This window comes from Perissodus microlepis, chromosome 22 (assembly GCF_051167445.1).
Source record: "Perissodus microlepis isolate ML-2025 ecotype Zambia chromosome 22, ASM5116744v1, whole genome shotgun sequence".
Classification (NCBI taxonomy): domain Eukaryota; kingdom Metazoa; phylum Chordata; class Actinopteri; order Cichliformes; family Cichlidae; genus Perissodus; species Perissodus microlepis.
Genome location: NC_140481.1, coordinates 10,946,899 through 10,966,808, shown reverse-complemented (window position 1 = coordinate 10,966,808; position 19,910 = coordinate 10,946,899). Strand labels below are relative to the sequence as shown.

At 42.4% G+C, this 19,910-nt stretch overlaps 1 protein-coding gene across 1 annotated transcript in view; it reads left to right on the top strand.

Moving 5' to 3' along the window:
* Positions 1-19,143, top strand: part of dlgap3 (discs, large (Drosophila) homolog-associated protein 3) — a 155,539-nt gene extending 136,396 nt beyond the window's left edge. Inside the window, exons 4-13 of the mRNA XM_084919111.1 lie at positions 1,584-1,798; positions 4,559-4,661; positions 5,601-5,817; positions 7,061-7,599; positions 8,901-8,995; positions 9,973-10,192; positions 11,266-11,560; positions 11,649-11,740; positions 11,926-12,072; positions 12,693-19,143. Of these exons, the coding sequence (XP_084775237.1) occupies positions 1,584-1,798; positions 4,559-4,661; positions 5,601-5,817; positions 7,061-7,599; positions 8,901-8,995; positions 9,973-10,192; positions 11,266-11,560; positions 11,649-11,740; positions 11,926-12,072; positions 12,693-13,010 (2,241 nt within the window). The 3' untranslated portion in view covers positions 13,011-19,143. The remainder of the gene's footprint in view (positions 1-1,583; positions 1,799-4,558; positions 4,662-5,600; positions 5,818-7,060; positions 7,600-8,900; positions 8,996-9,972; positions 10,193-11,265; positions 11,561-11,648; positions 11,741-11,925; positions 12,073-12,692) is intronic.
* Positions 19,144-19,910: the final 767 nt, after the last annotated feature.

The window sequence follows — 19,910 nt, the reverse complement described above, 5'->3', positions numbered from 1 at the left end:
TATTGTAAGGTAAAGACGCTACAGTAATACGGAGAAAACAATCAGATGACGCACTGTGATCAAGCACTTGGCGACAGTGGGAAGAAAAAACTTGCTTATAACAGCCTGGCAGAACCAGGCTTAGGCAGAAGCAGCCATTAGTGGCATTAGTGGGTGAGAGGAGGGAGATGGGACAAAAGACGTACTGTGGAATAATGAATAATTTAATGTAGAGTGGTGTCTAAGCATATAGTGCCATTATTAGCCTCCTGTAGTTCTTTGTTTTAGGTTGTTGATCCAAAGACTGGCCAAATGCTACTTTAGCATTTAGCATTTGCCTCATTTCAGCACAACACACATTTAGAAATTAGCTGAGAAAATACCAGTCAAGACATCTTTCATGCTTTGTGTAATTTGAGACCAATAAAGCAGCTTCAGACTGAATCTCAATGCTAATCGGTTAGCTGAGGTTGTTTGATTAGAATTTTTTTAATGTGTTGTTTTATGTTGTCTTATTTCAGTAAACAAAAGGTCATTTTCGAAGCGTTAAAGTAAAAAAAAACTCAGATATGTGATGTGTTTCATGCTTGACTTCGCTTCTCAACTTTGGAGTAGTTCAGTGGGTATCACCACTCACTGAAGGGTTGCCTGTAATTGCTGAATTTGCAAAACTTCACTGACACTCTGTGATCTCTTCCTGGGTGTGCTAGCGCCTTCGTGTATTTTACATTAGGGCCACTGTGAGAACATGTCAGCGTAATTCTTGGGGTTAATTTCATTGATTCTTTATATTTCTCTTTGTGTTGTCTTTAGTTTCTTGTCTTGACTGCACTGCTGTGTTTGTTGTTTTCCCATCAGAATCATTTGCTCGTCTGTTAAATTGCGTCTTCAGTTTCATGTTTTTGCCACCACGTTCATGTCTTTCTCCCACTCCGTGTCGCCACTCCTGTCTGCTGCCCTCTCTCTCTTGTCTACCTGTTTTTCTCTGTTTTTATTTATTTGCTCTCCGTCTGTCGGCTTTTGAGCTTACGTTGTTTTTCCTTCTCTGCGTCAGTGTTTTTCCAGCTGTCAGACTTTCTCTCTCTCTGTAAGTCCCTTCATCCTATTCTCTCTTTCTCTTGCATCATTACTCGTGTATGCATACATGTGCATGTGAGCGTGTGTGCACGAGTGCTTTTCAATTGTGTTTGCCCTCCAACCCAACGCTGTGTGCACGTGGGCCAGAACTGTGCTGCTAAATAAACCTTTTACCATTCGAGGTGTGAAATATTTTTCGATTAAGAAATATATTTCTGTTTTGAGAAGCCTTCGGATCTTGACAGCAGATATTGAGAAGAAACTGCAAACAGTGCGGTGAAAAACATCTTCAATATCTCGGTGTTGATTAATTCACATCATGACTAATTCCTTTTCCCTTAACAGTGGGTGTAGAAGAGGAATGCATACTTACGTTTAACGCATTTAACTGTTTAACCTACTAAAACCATGTTGGTCCCACATGGTTGTTACATTTTTACTCACTACCAGTTGCAATTTCAGATCAGTACAAGTTGGTCAGTTATGGTGACCATGTGAATGTTTGGGTGGATGTGGATGTGCCTCAGGTCCCTTCAGAAGACTGGGGAGGTGGTTATAGCGGTGGCGGAGCAGCTGACAGCGGAGGGGAGATCCCTTGCCGTCGCATGCGGAGTGGCAGCTACATCAAAGCCATGGGCGACGATGACAGCGCCGACTCGGACACGAGTCCCAAAGCCTCACCCAAGTCCACGCTGATTGCCCAGAGGGAAGCCTTCAGACGATCTATCAGCATGGATCAAAGGTCAGATGGCACAAATTCAGCTTTTATATTCATGCTGAAATACTTGTATTTACCCTCGACTCAACTCTCTGCTTTCAAAAACCGCAAAAAAACAAGTTTATTTGGTTTAGTTTGGTTGTCTTTTTTTTTAAGCAGTGCAAAAGCAGCATAGCATATCAAATAGGAATTGCACAGATGTGACAGAAGTAAACAATAAAATACAGAAACAGACAGCACTGGGATGACAAAGGAAAAAAAAAAACAACAACCTGGAACAAAATGCAGAAAAACAAAATAGCAAGTTAGTCCTAGTTTGGATGGTTGCTGTTTATGCGAACATTTCCCCACAGGAGGATTTCTGCATTATGTTACTTTACAGCTTTTTTTGGTTTGCATTTAGAATTCATTCCTTTTCCATAACTTTATAAGAGGTTGCAGCTTAAATACACAACACTGTTTGATTGTGCCTTTAAGGCTCACTCTTTAAATGTGGACATTATTTTCCACAGTGTGGGTGAAAATACAAAACCATTGGATAATTTTTTCTTATAGCTTCATAATATCTTTTAGACAGTCTAAGTCTCCCTCCTTAGAAAAACCCTGCTTTCCAAAATCTTTATTTTCAGTTTGTAACATGATAAAAATCTGATGTTTACAAACACATTTTGGGATAACTATTAATTTCAGACTTTAAAAAGATCCTTTCAGACTCAGAAAATTCATGTCTGTTTAGTTAAAGTAAATAAAGGAGGGTACAGCGAGGGAAGATTGATCCCTGTTCAATTTGTAAGTCTGTTCACGTACAAATAAACCAACAGTCTTTAATTTTATGGTGGTTTCATTTTAATGGAGAGAGACAGAATATCAGCCAAAAATCCAGAAAAAGAACACGTTACATAAACTTTATGAACTGAAATGCATGTTATTGAGTCAAATAAATATTTGAAGTGTGTGTGTATGCTTGTGTCGAATAGATTACGATTAATCAATCATTACCGATATGCCTGTTCTCAGCTTGTTATATGTCTAAAACAAACCTCTCCATAGAATCAATTTCTTAAATTCCAACTTCCCCACCACCATGGGGAAGACCAAGGAGCTGTCAAAGTACATCAGAGACAAGATTTTAGACCTGCTACGGGACCATCCACAATAAGCATGTCAGGATGGTGACAACTGCTGGTGCCATTATTTGGAAATGGAAGAAATATAAAATGACCATCAATCAGATTCTGTCTGAAGCTCCATGTAAGAGCTTGCCTCATGGGGTGAGGATGATCATGAGAAAGGTTGTGGATCAGAACAAAACCACACAGGAGGAACATGTTAATGGCGTGAAGGCAGCTGAGACCACAGTCACAAGGTGCCCCTGCTCGAGAAGGCAAAGGAACAGGCCCGTCTTAAATTTGTAAGTGAACATGACTCAGAGAAGACTTGGGAGAGAGTGCTGTGGTCAGCTGAAACCAAAATCTAACTCTTTGGCATCATCATCATTTGGCATCTGCTCATTGAGGGGGCAGTATATTTTTTTTTACTTTATTTGGCCTTTATTTATACAGGTAGTCCTATTGAGACTCAATGTATGGGGCCATGTACCATGAAATCTTGGACAAGAACCTCCTTTCTTCAGCCAGAACACTGACGATAGGTCATGGATGTGTCTTCAAGCATGACAATGACCCAAAACAAAGGAGTGGCTAAAGAAGAAGCACATTAATGCCATGGAGTGGTCTCGCGACTCTTCAGACCTCAGTCGTATAGAAAATCTGCAGAGCTTTGATTTAGAGTTTCTTTAAAGACGAATGAACCAAAATCCTGAGCTGTGTGCAAACCTGGTGACCAACTACAACATCTCACTGCTGTGCTGGCCAACAAGAGTTTCTCCACCAAGTACTAAGTCATGTTTTGATTGGTGATCAAATACTTTTTGGTTGATGTTCTGTCTCTCTTCATTCAAATGAAGCAACCATAAAAATGAGAGACTGTTCATTTCTTTGTAAGTGAGCAGACTTACAAATTTAACAGGCGATCAAATCATTGTTTCCGCCCGTGTAAATACTCTGGAGATTATAGATAGAAACTCAGTGACCCAGCAATGCCCTAATAGCAAGCACTTAACAAGTGGGTGAATCAAAGAACACAGAGGACAATAAACATCAGCTAGGACGAGGCACACTGTGTTCTGTACACATGATTTCACACTCTGTGTGAAACTGAGTGAGTAACCCTTTTAAGATATATATAAAGACACATTTCAGTAACATTCAAGCACCATTTATTTAGACAAATGAAGATTTTAGACCATAAACTGAATTATTAAACTAAATTATTCCAGAGCTTGGTGGTAAACATCAGTAAAAAGATAACACCAGCGGATTTCAGTTTATAGGGAAAGAAACTGAAAAAGGACGTTAATGTTCTTGCATTATGCAGTAAATACTTTCACATAGGCATCCTTGGGAACCTTTTCACATTTAACTGTAGCTCTGCTTGAACATCATAATAGCTGCTGCAATGTTTGGATTTTATTTTTCATATAAAATGAACAAAAATGATGGTTCCCTAATTGGCATGGAAATGCACCGTCACAGCACGGAAAATGACTCCAGCTGGCTCAGTTATGACACATGATGCAGTGAATTGTTATTTGATGGCTCACCAAATGGTGAGCTGTTTGTGTTGCAAACATTTTTTTTGATAAAAATAGCAACGCGAATGGCGGACGTGTTTACAGCCACAACAAAGCATCAATACTAACATTTATGCTTGTGTTTATTCCAGGCACTCGTGTAAACAGTGTACAGATTCTTACCCTAACAGCAGAACCACACCCAAGACCCACACCCGCTCCCGTAGCTACACCCGCTCTTTGACCAGCACACAGGTAACAAACAGCAGGGTGAGGCTTTGAAGTGTGTAAACCGCTCCTAGAATTGCCTGTTTTTCTACATAAATATGACCTAAGAGATCTGTTTTGAGACCTTCCTGTCCTTCCGGGTGCAAACATGAAATACGTAAGCCAGCGAGGCTGCAGTACAGAACAAAGCAGGCACAGATGACAATGGATTTGACGTTGATTACATCAGATACGGCATGAAAGGCATAGATGGGATGAAGGTGAATTGCAAGGCATCTTCAGATGTCTTCAACTGTGGGATGGCTGAAACAGTGCATATTTTATGAGATGTTAATGTTCAGAATGGCATCAGTGGAGGCATTAGCTGATGTGGGCTGGCATTGTGGATGTCGCCTGAGCTGCACCGAGCTAGCGATAAGCTCGATTTGATCTGGTCATTTGTTTATTGAGGAAAACGATCCAATAGTGCATGTCTGTGAGGGCGTAAAGAGCATAATTTGAAGCTGAAATTAGATGAGGGATTTTCAGTCAATGATATGAAAATGGGATCAATCATGAATGGGACAAAGGTGATTTCTGAGAAGCTTTGCACATTAATGAATCCAGTCCACAGTCTGACAGATTATGTGTATAAACGCCAATTCAAGACCACCGTTACCCTCCAAAGGAGAGGTCAACCTACAAGGTTAACTCGACTGTAAAGTATGTCACAGAAAAAATCTGACTTACATCAGGAAATTTATCATGAACGAAATTTCCTCAATGACTAGAATCTAAATTAAATTTCTTTAGGACTTGTGTTAAGCTGCAATAACTTTATAGGTTATATTTGTGTAGAAAATGACAAAACTGGGTTCACAAGCTTTCAACAGTTTCTTTGGGGATATAAATTGTGCATCTGACATCTGTAAGACAAGTACTGATGTAGGAACTCTCATCCCCTGCACCTTCCCGCTCGTCCTCCAGCTCGGAGAGACGTTAAACCGTCAGTTCGAAGCCGTGTGTGGGACCATGTTCGGGGAGGTGGAGTCTCAAGCTGTCGAAGCCCTGGATCTTCCAGGAGTGTTCCGCACTCGCAGCCACAGCTACGTTCGCGCCATCCAGGCCGGATGTTCCCAGGATGACGACTGTCTCTCCGTCTTCTCCATGTCTGGCCCCCAGGGAAGCATCAAGGGCGGGGCCGGTGAGTGTGCGGTTTGAGTCCACCAGTATGCAAAAGTCTGGGGTGTCTCTGTGGAGCGTTTGGATGCGCGGCTGCCTTTTATGTGGCGGCAGCACGGCAGGAGACACAGTGGGAGATGAAACTTTATGACAGGCTGTGTGCATTTACATTGACAAAAGCAAATTCACGCACACACGTGCACACACACTCGTTGCACAGCTGCATCCATTTTTAATATACAGGCTTTTCTTTTCTTCGCTATTCTTTCAACCTCTAATGAGCTCTGTTTTTTACCCCTCTCCTCTGTGTTTGTGCCTACATATGCATGCTATAGGCTCAGCTGTGTGTGTGTGTGTGCGTGTGTCTGTATTACATTTGTGCATGCTCTTTGTTCTCTGCCATCTCTGCCTTGCCTTTGTATCTCATCTCTCTCCGATCACCCTCCCCTGTCTGATTGCAGGTTTCACAGGCTCAGAAATAGGTACAGGAACCCATGTGATTATGATGATAGCTCAGTGTCTCCAGCTGCCTTTTTGTCTCTGTCTTTTGGTTTCACTCTTGATGATGTTTGCTTTGACAAGTCTTCCCAATAATGCTTAGGCCTAATATTCGGCTGTTTTTATTTGCCACAAAATCCATCCAGTGTTTCCTAAAGCCTCTGTGAAGTGTTATCCACTTTCAGCACAGACCCCTCCCTGGTACACCAAGTCACACAACAACACTGCGTATGCACACAGGGTGGGTTACAGCTTTGGAGTGAGCATCTCTGCACTCTGAAAATAAACTCTGTTCAAATATATATTTAAAGAAACTGTGAGTGAGACAGATCGTGCATGTCTTTCTTAAATATTGCTCTCAGGAAAATGCTCTGTCTTCTTAAGAGTTAAATTAGCTGTGGGGAAGAGGTTTTTGCTTCGCTCTCATGTCTGTCTTTTCCACTGCCACTCACTGAAATTTATACTAAAAGCTGTTTTTTAATGAAAAGAAGTTGCACTTTTGTGTCTTTCCTCTTCCATCTTACACTGGCTGTAATTCTTAATGGCTTTATCGTTGTTCTCTCCTCCTTTCCATGTTTGTTTGCCTCTTTATGTCAACCGCTTTCCTATTTTTTTCACTCCTTAACTTTCCTGTCACATTCTCCTTCCAGTCTGTCCCTTTTGTAAGTATCCACCTCCCCCGCTCCCTGTTGATATATTACCCATTTTGCTTTTAACAGCCCACTGTGCCTTTGTCTTCCTTTTCCCCTGCTCTTCTGACACTTCAGTCTTTCCTTATCGTAAAGGTGCTCCTCCTCCACTCCCACCCCGCATGTCAAAGTCTTCACTTTCGGTGCGAGCCCAGAGCAGCACAGAGTCCACCCAGGATGCCTACTTCCAGAGCAGCGGGCAGTTAGTCTCAAGCTCCGGTCCCGGACGCCCCAAGCAGCACAGTAACTCCGTGGACCTGGGTAACTCTGACGGGCCATCGGGCCGCACCTCCAGAGGAGGCTACTACACCGGCAGCGGACCCGGGCGTTCCCGACAGCACAGCAACTCCGCAGAGAGCCTGGACGGGGTTCGGGGCTCAAGAGAGCTGGTGCCCTATGGAGGGGGTCCTGGAGTCGGGGTGAGAGCCAAACACAGCAGCTCAGCTGACAGCCTTCTGGAGGGACCGCCAAGGCCAGCAAGAGAGAGGGATGGCAGAGTGGGAGGCAGTCTGGGGAAATCAGCCTCTCTGCCTCAGAACAGCATCATGCTGAGTAAAGCTGGAGGGCAGGACGAAGGGCGTGCTGTCAGAAAGTGGAGGCCATCCATAGCTGTGCAGGTGAGAGGAAAACAAAAAAATATGCCTTTACTGTCTTCTGCCAGTTTTTTATTTTCATTTATTTAGATTAGGCTCTCTAAAAGATGATAGAAAATAATGAAAACTGCAAGTCTTCAAACTGCTTGTTTTGGTTAAACTATCCTTTGTCCACAAATCCAAACTTGATTTGCAGTGATATGAACTTCAGAAAGCACCAAATCCTCGTGTACCGAGCCCGAACAAGCAGATGCTTGGAATCTCTGATGAAGGCACAGTAGTTTGCACAGTTAAAGGCTGTGAACTAATCACTGCACTCCAGCCCCCTCAGTTCTTCCCGAGGATGTTTGGTTTTTTGGCTTGGTGAATAACTTTACAGGCAAGCTTTACAGATGCTAATTTTCAACTCAGCTAAGCCAAGAGAAAAATGGTTTCAGCACCAATCGAAATACAGTCCATTTACACAAAGAACATGCATAATCCCTCAGCGTTAGTAGCTGCAAACCATTTTCTGCTCCATGTGAAGACTTTGTCGAGTTTTCCTGCGATCTAGGTGAAAAGCTTAGCTATTCAAAAGGCTATAGATCCATAATTAGCATACAAGCTTAGGAGTGGCATCAATATTCTGCTATAGAGCTATACTTTTATTAAATAGGGACATTCATCTCTGACATGTCTTCAGAGAAGGTTAGTTATTTTTTAAGTCCCCTCTAAATGAATGAACAGAGCCTCAACACTAGTTGTCATACAGTAGTCACATGGACATAAAAATGGCCTGAATAGAATCACCAGTCAAACCTAATTAAACTCAAAAGTTTAAACACTTTTACCAAAGTCAAATAGCTTAAGTACTATTTCTACTACACAGTAGTATCCCATTATTATGATGTCATTACTAGCTCAATCCAGGATTGTAGCACAATCGGTGTGTCTGGTCATCCTGTCAGAGCTCTCAATAAATGCCGTTACAAACTCTCAGGCATGGAATTGTGTCCTCCTGAGAACCAGCCTATCTACCCTACTAAGTCATGATGTACTAAATAAAGGACATCCTGGACTTTCCATTGATATCTCATGTGTTTGGGTTGCCTCTTTTAGCACCAAAGAGGAAGGAAATCACAAATAAAGTTCAATGGGAAGATTCTTTTTCTTGGTTCTTAGGAGGATATGAATGCAGATGAAACGGTTTTGAACCTCTGCTGTTCACATGCATCCATGCAACACAATGACTGCATTATATATTCCCTATATGTTCAGCAGGGCAGGGTGAGGTTTCCGATTTCATTCTCTCCACTCTGTGGTGCTCGTGTCTTCCTCTGCTGCAGGTGGATAGCTCAGAGACCCTTTCAGATTCCGACACGGAGGGCAAAGCTCTGACCGAGGTCCACTCTGTAGGAGTCCAAGTGGAAGACGACAAAAGGTACCAGGAAAGTAAAAATCAAAGAAAAACTACTCATCTTTGAAATCCAGTCTAAACATGAGCTGTTTATTTTGCCTGACATTTAAGCTGCTTTCATTATAAAAAGAAACAAACTTGCAAAATAAGATGTGTTTGTTTATCTTGCTAATTTATCTTTGCTCCAAAATATGTAGCTTCATCAAGAACTTTTGGTCTTTGCACAATAATTTATGTGAATAATTTTCATTTACAATTTGAAAAAAAAACCTTCATCTCCTGAGCGCCCAACAGAGCAGCCACCTATGGTTGATTTCTAGGCTAGATCCTATTATTTCATTTAACATTTCATCAGAGATCACAGCTTGAACTCGGCAACACTTTCTTCCAAGAATGTCTTGTTTTTCAGCCATTAGTGAGTGTAACCATGACTACTGCAAATCATACACTCTACATGACTTTCGCACGTGACTCAACCCATCTCCTAATTATATCCAGCTTTGCCTGCAGGTCAGATTTGCACTCATGCATGCAAACACTCGTGGCATCGCATACTTCCCAACCCCCGAGCGGTTTGTGATCATGCATCCCTTAACAACATCCCCCACCCCCCTCACGCCCGTCACACCTGCTCGTCGAACGCGACAGCGTGACATCTCAGAAAACAGCGGACTGATAACGGAAATCTGAGTCACCCCTCATCAGACAGGAAAGAAGGGTGAGGAGGAGGTGGGGTATAAACTTGTAATAGAGTTAACGATCATCGCCCAGTCCACCGACGTGACATTTTGCCCACACTGGTGCGTCATATGCCAGAGGATTTAGCAGGTCTTATCATAACCAAGTGAGTAGTAGTGAGTGCAGTGACATGGCAGCCTTACTCAAAGAAGAACGTGCAGTTAATAGAAGCCAAAAAAAAATAACACTATAAGAAAGCATTTGCATATAGTTCTCTGTGTGACTCGATTTCTCTGGGACTGCATTGACTCCCTGTCCTGCAGGAGAGCTCGTTTCAAGCGCTCCAACAGCGTGACGGCGAGCGTGCAGGCCGACCTGGACCCCGAGGGCTTCCCGGGATTGAGCATCGCTGTGCCGATGCAGGACAAAAGCCTCCAGTTTGGCTGCTCCTTCCAAAGGCACTCGTCTGAGCCCGAGTCCGCCAGCCAGTATACAGAGTGCCATCGCACCGTCCACACACAGGGACAGTGGGCCTACAAAGAGGTAGGAGTGAGCAATTCTCCTGTAGGATCACAGGCAGCTGTTGAAGTTTTACAGAAACAATCAAATACGTAACATTTTGGCTTCATTGATCTCTGAAGGAAAACTTTTGCCACTTTCACTTTAATGCTCCTCTGGGCTTCATTTAGACATAGTAAATGACAAAGTCCTTATATGTGCATGATTATTTTGATAGTGGCAACACTGACAGCAGGTTGTGGGGACACCCAACATGTTTGCATGTCCTCGGGTTAATGGATAGAAATTCATGGTGTATTCGGTGTTTAATTAACTTGCAATCTTACAATTAAAAGACATTTTCTTCCTTATACAACATCTGAAAATCAACATTTTTTCTGAATATTTTGCAATCTGAACTACTCATTTGCTGGGAGACCTGACAGATCAGCCTTGGGGCTGAGAGTGATATAGACGGAAACAGCCGAAGACACCTGGAGGCAGGTTTTCTCTAGTCTTGTTAGATTTTATCCTGTCAAGGCTGAAATGTAATTTGCTCAAATACTGTATTTAGGTACAGCACTGAGGTATCAGTACTGCACTTTCAACATTTTTCCCCCTGTATAACACTTTATAGTTCCACTCATTTCTGAGGAAAGAGTTTGACAGCTTTAATTACTATGATTTATACACACAAAACATTAACATTAGTATATTAACATTAGCTGTCAGGTAACTTTCTTGGTTATTAGCTTGGCTAATGTTGCTGGAAGAGTACCCTGGGTCTTCTAGATTGCACTTGTCAGCTTCCCTGGCTTTAGGAGCACATATCTTTTTCTCACTGGTACTGTCTGTAAAGTAAAAGCTTTAAATAGCAATGGGAGTGGAGCTGGCCGTGAGTATGTCCTTGTGTATTTGCATGGCAGAAGGATTTGCTTAAAAACTAATTATTCAGTAGTGCTATTCATGATTAAATATAAAAATCTCATTGGGTATATTTAAACTGGATCAAAAGTGGAGTCCACACTGCACATTTGTGGCATTAATACTAGTATAAATAGTGGCTGAGGTTCAGCAGTGGTTTGAAAACAGGCTTTTTTGTTCTTATGTTATCCCAGGACTTTATCCAGACTGGCTACACCACTGAGGCCTGTCAAGCTGACACACGGCCCCACCAGCAACCGCACCTGCCTCCACGTTCCCACTCTCCTCTCCCCATTACCTCTGAGCGAGCTTGGGCGGGGACACCGTCCCTAGAGGGTCCCCGGAGCCTGCCCGACTCGGGCCGAGCCTCTCCTTGCATGAGAGATGGAGAGTTCTTCTTACGCCTCCTGCAGACAGAGGTGGAGAGGATGGAGGGCTGGTGCCAGAACATGGAGAGAGAAGCAGAGGAGAACGAACTTCCGGAGGAGAGTGAGTGCGAGAGGACCACTCGAGATGAAGATTAACAATGAATAATTCTTGGGTTTCTCAAACTACGTGTGTGCTCTTTCCCATCTAGTTCTTGAACTGATTCGAAACGCAGTTGGCAGTGCCCAGATGCTCATGTCTCAGAAAGTCCAGCAGTTCTTCCGCCTCTGCCAACAGAGTGTGGTGAGTATGTGTGATTGCATGAAAAATCATGACATTACATATGGCACATGATTTTTGCTGTGATTCGCTAAAGGGCTAGATTTGCTCGGCTGCAAACACTTCACCGGTGAAATTAGTCTGTAAATCCCCATGTAATGCTTTGCCACCCGTTACTTGTTAAGTCCTGTCTCCCCCCGCACACCCAGGACCCATCAGCCTACCCTCAGCCCACGTCTCAGGACCTGGCTGCCTTCTGGGACCTGCTCCAGCTCAATATAGAGGACGTCAGGGTCAAGTTTCAGGATCTCCAGAGGCTCAAGGACTCTGGTTGGAGGCTCCCGCCTGAAAAGAAGGTGAGAGACCCGGGGGTCCAAACCACCCTGGTTTCCCTTCAGCACTCCCCCAGAGCTAAGATGGCAGTGTGCAGGCGAGTAGCGCAGATGGTTGTGCCCTCCAAGCCTTTGCAGGCTGTGAAAATACAGAACAGCAAGAGGAACTGAACTGAGCTGAGCTGCCCACAAGACTGTGAAATCCAAAATGTGCTAGAAGTCTTTTGCATTTAATGCAGCGTATTACATTATTTTCTATATAGGTTTGGCTACTCACTGATCAACATTATTCAGTCAACAACAAACTAACAATTGTTTCTCTTTTCTTCTTTTTCTTTGTGCATTACCTCTGTTTACCTTCTCCCATTTCATTGCCTTTTACTTCACCCAACGCCAACGCATGCTGAGATGTTTTTTTGCTGATTTTATGTGCTTTGTCGTTATGTTTCGGTCCGTGATTCTTCCTCACTTGAATTTTTGCCCTTTATGTTGGATTTTATTACCTTTTTGTTGGGTTTTCATCCTCCCTCTATCTCCTCTTGTTTTTGCATGGGGTTCCTTCTACACAACCATACAAAACCATATTTTTTCCCCCCTCTTGGTTAATCCACTGCCTGTTCACCTGATCACCACGACTGGGCTAGGAGGACAAGAAGCTTCCTCCACCCTTACCAAAGAAGCCAGCAGGTGGGGTGAGTGGCAGCCTCCGGGCTGATAGCGTTGGGGATGGGGTTGCTGGAGGTGGAGGAGGAGGTGGGTCAGGGGGCCTGGTGGTGCCTCGCGTCGGTGGGCACACCCTGCCCATCAGGGAGAAGTCAATGGACCTCGGGGACCGTCAGAGGACAGAAGCGAGGAGGCGGCTGCTGCAGACCCGGCGCACTGCCTCCTTCAGGCAGAACTCGGCAACAGAGAGCGCCGACAGTATCGAGATCTACATCCCCGAAGCCCAGACTCGACTCTGAACACCGAGCTGAGGTGTTTCCCTCCCACCTTCTCACCCACCCTCACCCCCTGCAAAGCTGGCCCGCGCACCAATTTCAGTCTGTCTCCGAGCCCAATTTTGGATCCGCACGCTGTTAATGCGCTACTCCCCTCTAGCATTTCCATCGAAATCAGTTATCATACTCATTAAACAAGCAATGACAGCCATCGTAGTGTCTTGAAATTTGGATATTTTACAGACACAGAGGCCTAAACGTGGAATGGTAGCTAGCTAGCAGACATTTTTAAGTCTTTTTTTTGTTTTTGTTTTTGATTAATATTATGGCTGAAGACAAACAGCAGTCCACTTTTATAACCAACCGAGGTTCACGCAGTAGTAGCATGCCTGTGCGTGTTTACCGAGCACATCTCCATCACTGAAAAATCAAGGGCTTAACAGATACAAGAACTCATACAGAATCTCCCTGTATGGATGCCGTGTGCAGTAAAACCTCATCCTTCTTTGTGAGGTTTCTTAATCACATACAAGATGTGTCCATTCGCTTGACTGATGCTACCGGTGTGGATGAACAAACATGGATGAATTCAGCATCGGTTCTAATGCCCTTAAAGTCAGATGGCTGGCAAACCCCAAAGAACATCCCTCCCAGTCGTTGTCAGCCAACTACAGCTTGCACCTTTCACCCAGGTGCCATCTGTCCCCGGCGGCACTCAGTCAGAGAGTATGAAATCACTTTAAGTTTCTCTCTTTCATTCCTCAAATCCCGTGTTTTCGTTTGACTACCCTCAGCATTCAGCAGTGAGGCTGTTTGAATGGGCAAGTGCTATTTGTACATAGAGTGCACAGTCATGTTTGCCAGAAGGAGCTTTTGCAGTGTAGCATCACAGCCTTGATGGCTAGAGAGTACTGCAGACATAAAATAAATAAAAAACTAGGGGAGAGAAGCCGTTTGCTTCTTATGTAGTCCTTCTGAAGTTTCAAGCGTTCAGGGGTGGAGTTTCTGTGAGCTTTTAGAGGAGAATATATTTTCCAAGGCTTTTCAGGACTCTGCTGAGAAAGCCCCCTTTTTCACTGTGAGACTATAGCGCCACCAAGTGGTTAAATGAGGACCCAAACTAATAACAATGGTCTGTAGGAAGTTCTCGCCACTTCAGTCAGGAATTAACAGACACCCCAATGAAACAGCCATGACAGAAGATGAGGGGTTTTTGGGTGGGGTGGGGCTCTTTTTGTTGTTGTTTTTCGTGCTTTTTTGCACTTAATCAGTGCTTTCCCTGGCGCGCAGTGCATTTTCTCTTCTCTTAGAAATTGTTTGAGTGGATTTCCCCCTACTGCTTAATTAAGAGGGCAGCGGATCGCAAAATAAAAGAACCATCAAAGTCTTCAGCAGAATCTGCTTGCCTAACTCGAAGTGCCGTCCTCTCAATCACACAGAGCCCTGATTACAAAGAAGGGATGATTTCTCTGAAGGGAAGTAAACAAAACGGAGTAGTATTCAGTGAACAGCAGTGCCCTACGAAACCTCCCCAAAGAGACATCAAACACAGGAAACCGCCGAGCTGCCAGACAGAGTCTGGCAACTGTGGTGAAATTAGCTAATACTTGATTGAGTGGACGTGTGCGTGCTTTGTTTCTCGTTATTGACTTCCTGAAATTCTCTTCTCTGTGGTCTCCGCTCTGAAAAGTGTAGCACGATTTGAAGAGTTTTTGAAGGGGGCCTCATTTGCAAATCTACTTCATAACAGATATTTCTGATACAAGTGTTTTGTATGGATGTTGCACAGAAAAATGGCATGTGTGTGTATGTGAATGCACTGGAATTAATGCTTACAAAGGGCTGCGAGTCACAAGGGACATGTGACAAAGCCTGGCGAATACTAAAAAGTCCAAATCTGCCATTTTGACGATAGAAAAAAAACAAACAAACCCACACACACTTAAATTTGAAAAATCTTTTAGCATGACTTGTTTTTTCTTTTTTTCTAATATTTGGATGGAATGTGTTGGAAAAATGGGATATTTTATTGGGAGATGTATATTTTATAATATAATCCACATTTCTAGATTAGTAGAGATTATTGAGTACAGTATATGTACGAATTTAAAAAAAAGCATATATCAAATGTGAAATTCTACAGTATTATTATGATAGATTATAGCATTGTGTGATACTACAGTTGTGTGGCATATCCAGACTCAGTACATGTGAAAAAGAATCTCAAATGAATATTATTATCTTCAGTGTGTGAGTCAGGTTCACAGGGTATAACTGGCAAGAGTGTTAATTGCCAAGTGTGAGCCTCCTTAGGCCTACTGTATATCTTCTTCTGTGGTTCTAATGACATATACTGCTGTATCCCCTTCCTGTATTTCCTCTTTAGAGCCAACTACATGTGCCTAACCAGCTATATGTGGAGGTTTCCTTTGAACACAGTTTACAGTATATAAAGAAATGTAAATAGAAAAGTATAAAATATACAGAGAATATTGTTAAAGAAACTTTTTTTACTGTACTGACACGCCCCCCACTTGATCTCCCCCACTTTCACTTGCAATACCCACACAAGACTGGCAAATTCTATTGATGTTAATACTGCATGCTTTATTACAGCTTCCTTTAGCAGAATCTAATGGGGTTTGTTTTTTTGACCGATAAAAGGAAAGCACTTTTTGTAGCCTTTTTTTGTGATTTCAAACAAAAACAAATTGGTAGGATTTTACACTGTCTTTGTACAACGATCACATCCTCGGAGGACACTGATGTCGATGTCCTTGAAAACCGCAATCGATGTTTCGGTTCGACTCCGAGGCGATGCGCTTAACAGCCTCCATGTGAAACGGCCGATTTTATGTTTAATTCATTTGAAGGCATGCGGTTCAGAGAGCGGCCTTTTTATCCCCATGATCCTCTCTCCCTGAAACTTGACAACATTTCAGCTGCGTTTTTGACCCAGCCCTCATGAAACAAAGCACAAAGACCTGCTTTATTACTGTAACTCCACTGTGAAGGACTCTTGACTCCACCCTCGCAATCCTCAAAGCTACATTCAGAGGGATGGCAAGGTCTTTCCATTATGAGTTGGCCTCGAGGGGCTCCAGGAATCTTTAAAGGCTTTGTTGGATATTTATCCACAGTAGCAACAACTACTCCTACTACTTTGTCTTCAGTTCTCGCTGACATTCTCCTCTATTGTTTATCATAATTTGAGGTGTTAGCCAGCCACCTTGCCTTGTGATAACAGGTCCACTGAAAACACACTTCTGGTGGTTGTGATTTCCACGGTTTGCGTTCTTTACTGTATCTATTCGTTGTTCGATATCTGCACAGTACACTGGAGTTGTACAAACATGACCTGACCACTCACCGACACAACAGACAGACTGCTATATGAACCTTTTCACCTCTTTCTGTAAGTGCAAAAACCCCACGTGGACAGCCAGATGGATAAGCCAACTCTCAGTACCTCAGTTTCTAGCAGCAGTGTCTCCAATCCCCAACCCAGGCCTCTGTCCTCAGGGGATTCTCAACCAACAGACCCTGAACATACAGCGTCAGACCAGCCCTGCAGGAATGTTGTTAATATTCTCTGAAAGTGTGGAAATCACACGTCATTTGAGCCCAGATTCTCTTTCAGCCATTCTCCGAGACTGGAAAGCACAGCGCGGTAGCGTGCAGGTGCTGGCGATGGAGGCGATCGTAGCCGATGTGTTACGTGTGTGCATTTGCTGTGTGCTGTGCATCTGCAACAGACTGAAGCTGGAGGGGTGTAGTAGCAGCAGATTTGAGTTTTAATTTTACATTTCTGTGAGACAGAGCTGCTCTGGAGGAAAAAGCTAAGTCACTGAATTAACCCTCATTACGAGAAGCAGAGGGGGCAATTTTCTAAAAACATTTCGTTTGTGTCATTATTCTCAGCAATATTTAAAGGTGATCAAATGTGTGAAAAAAAAAACATTTTCAGACAATTATCAGCATTTGAATACTTTTAACCAACAGCAATAGGAAATATTTGCTTAGCATTAGCAGTGCTAGGATACAGGAGAGCGAATTGGAAACCATTGGAAAATAAGATCAGTGTGGAGAGATATGGAGGCTGTAACATTATTCAAACTCATACATCAAACTTAGCTTATTTAAAGAGGTGGGGGTTAATATATGTTTCCATGTTTTGGTCCTATATAAACTGTTACAGTGGTAAAAGGCAAAACAAAAACTGAAATAAGCACTGGTTTCTGATGGTTTTTCTGTTCTTGGCTCCGTAGGATATAGAAGACATCAGGTATCCCTAATATGGCCATCTCAGGTGTACAGATCATGGCTGTGAGCACAGAAGCCCCACCCACCTTCAGTTCAACCCTTCTGTTTGTGAGAAAAGGCCAGTCAGAGGAAAGTTGGTTTATAGGAATTTGAAGCTGAAACAAATGAGCAGACAGGTTGTATCATGACCCAATATATCATCAAAAGATCAAAGCTCTACTAGTAGAACTAAAATATACACATTTATTACATACAGAATTGTTTTTCAAATGTATATGTGGATCCAGCCTACTGAAACTGCTAGCAGTTACATATAAGCATGCTGGATTGCATCAATTCTTCTCACGTTCTCGTGTTTAGCTGGAAATTTAAGTTCAGACTAAGGAATTAACAGAGGTGATTACAGTCTTAATACACTGAGCAACTATTCCTGAAAAGCTGAATCCATATCTAATAAAAAAAATGTTTGCATTATCAAAAGGTTCTAAATGTTAAGCACGCTTCCTTAAATGTTCTATGTTGCTTCCTTTCTGCCTCCAGAGCAGCTCAGCGCCAAGCAGATGTTTAACTGAAACTCCAATGTGCCTTTAGCACTGAGGTGTACTTCTGTATGTGTGCGTATTAGCACTGTAATGTCGCTTTACAGTAGACACGGTTAGCCATGCAGATCAGAGAAAACTGAGCAATTACTGTGTAATTAACAAAAATGATACCCTGCCACCGTCGTGTTTACAACAATGTAAATACCTGTTACCAACAGACGTTGCTCTTCTCAATATTACACATATTGTTATTACGTCATGATTATTAGTATGATTGCTGTCATTAAAATGGTTAATAATTGCCATCCCTTCCATTATTACAAACTGTGTTGTCAGTCACAGCCATGGGGTAAACATTGTTCTATATTCAAGGATGAGTCTTGTGTACAATAACAAAACAAAAACTAGAAGAAAAAGTTTAATATCTAACGAGAAAGTAAATAAATCGCTGCTACTAAGGAGATGGAGTAGAGGAAGAGGAAACTGACAATAACTCTGGGAAGATATTTTTCTCTGGGATCACGGATGGACACTCCCGTGCAGGGTGAGATCACCGAGAGAAAAGTAAGCACTGAACAGGTGGAGCGAATAGAAGACCCAGACCTAAGACCTTCTTTCTCCGTGTGCTTTTACTCCACTCTGAACTCTTAGCGCTGCCACAACAGAGACGAAACACAAACTTCAAACTGATAAGACGCTCCACTCTCTGTGTTCTACTCTATAATGTAGCAAAAAACACAATAGCCCCCTCTTCTCCTTCTCTTTCATGTCTCACCACGATTTCTAAATCAGACGGGTTTGACACATTAAGCTTCTCTGTCTTTAAGCTCAGCTTTATTGTCGTGTTTACTTGTTTTATACATGTTCGATTCAGTGCCAAGACAGTATATTGTACAGTTAAATCATTAAATGCTTTTGTTTTGCTTTATTTGGGTTTTTTTCATCCTATAAAGAAAAAGAATTGACTGGAGCATATAGCAATAGAGATGCCATAAAATATGAACTTTAACATTGCCACCAGTGAGTACACAACGTGCATGAACACAGCGATCCGAACACGTGCTGGACGACGGTGGAGGACGATGCCCGGTGTACATCCTGATTCTGTTTGTTGTGTTGTGCTTCTCATTTTGTACATACAAATTGATTTTCTGGATTTCATAATGACTCATGGGTCTGGATGTGTCGAAAGGAGCACGCCTGACAGCGCTGAAAGCCCAGAGAGATGGCACACTGTGACGTGGTTTACCCCAACACAGAATGTAACACTGTCAACGTTGTCGAAACATTTTCTAATGGCTAATATTATTACTATTAATATGATTATTATAAAGCTATTTTAGCGAGGTAAATGAGTGGGTGCTGCGTCTTCTTTGTGTGTGTTGATTTTTCTGATTAATGACCAAATAAGTAGGTGAGAATATATAAAGTGCATGTCACCCTAATCATATTTCATCGGCCCCGGCCTCACCTGCTTCAAGCCAGCAATGAAAGACAGGAAACAGTCTTCTGACTTAAATGGATCTGCTAGGATTACAGGATAAGATTGATGCAACTCATCCAAAAAATCGAAATGTGAAAATGACATTGTGCCTTACGGGCAATTATGACATGGTCTTAGCCTTCGCAGTTGCCATGCAACCAGGGGCGGATCTAGAGAAATTTTCTTAGGGTGGCAAAGAAATCAAATGGGGTGGCAAAATCAAAGCCTTTTTTTTCAAACACATATGGGTTACATATTGGTAAAATAATTCAAATGCAGTAAGTATACACGTTTTTCATATAAATATAGTCTATAACTTAATTATTGTCTGTAGCCCACATAATTACACACTTTAGTTACATAAAACATGTGAGTTTTGATCTTATGTACTGTATAGCCTGTTTAATAAATAAATATGTAGCCCAATAACTATAAAACCCAGAAAGCTACACAACATGGGGCGGTTCATTTACAAACACAAGTCTAACTTAAGTTTCACACTGTTTTTTGTTACAAAAAACAATCACATTGTTACAGCTTAAATTACACAAAATGACAGAAATCTGCACTGTCATGAACAAAAATTTAAACCTAATTTTTCACGATTTGTTGGATTAACCCACTGAGCTCTGAAAT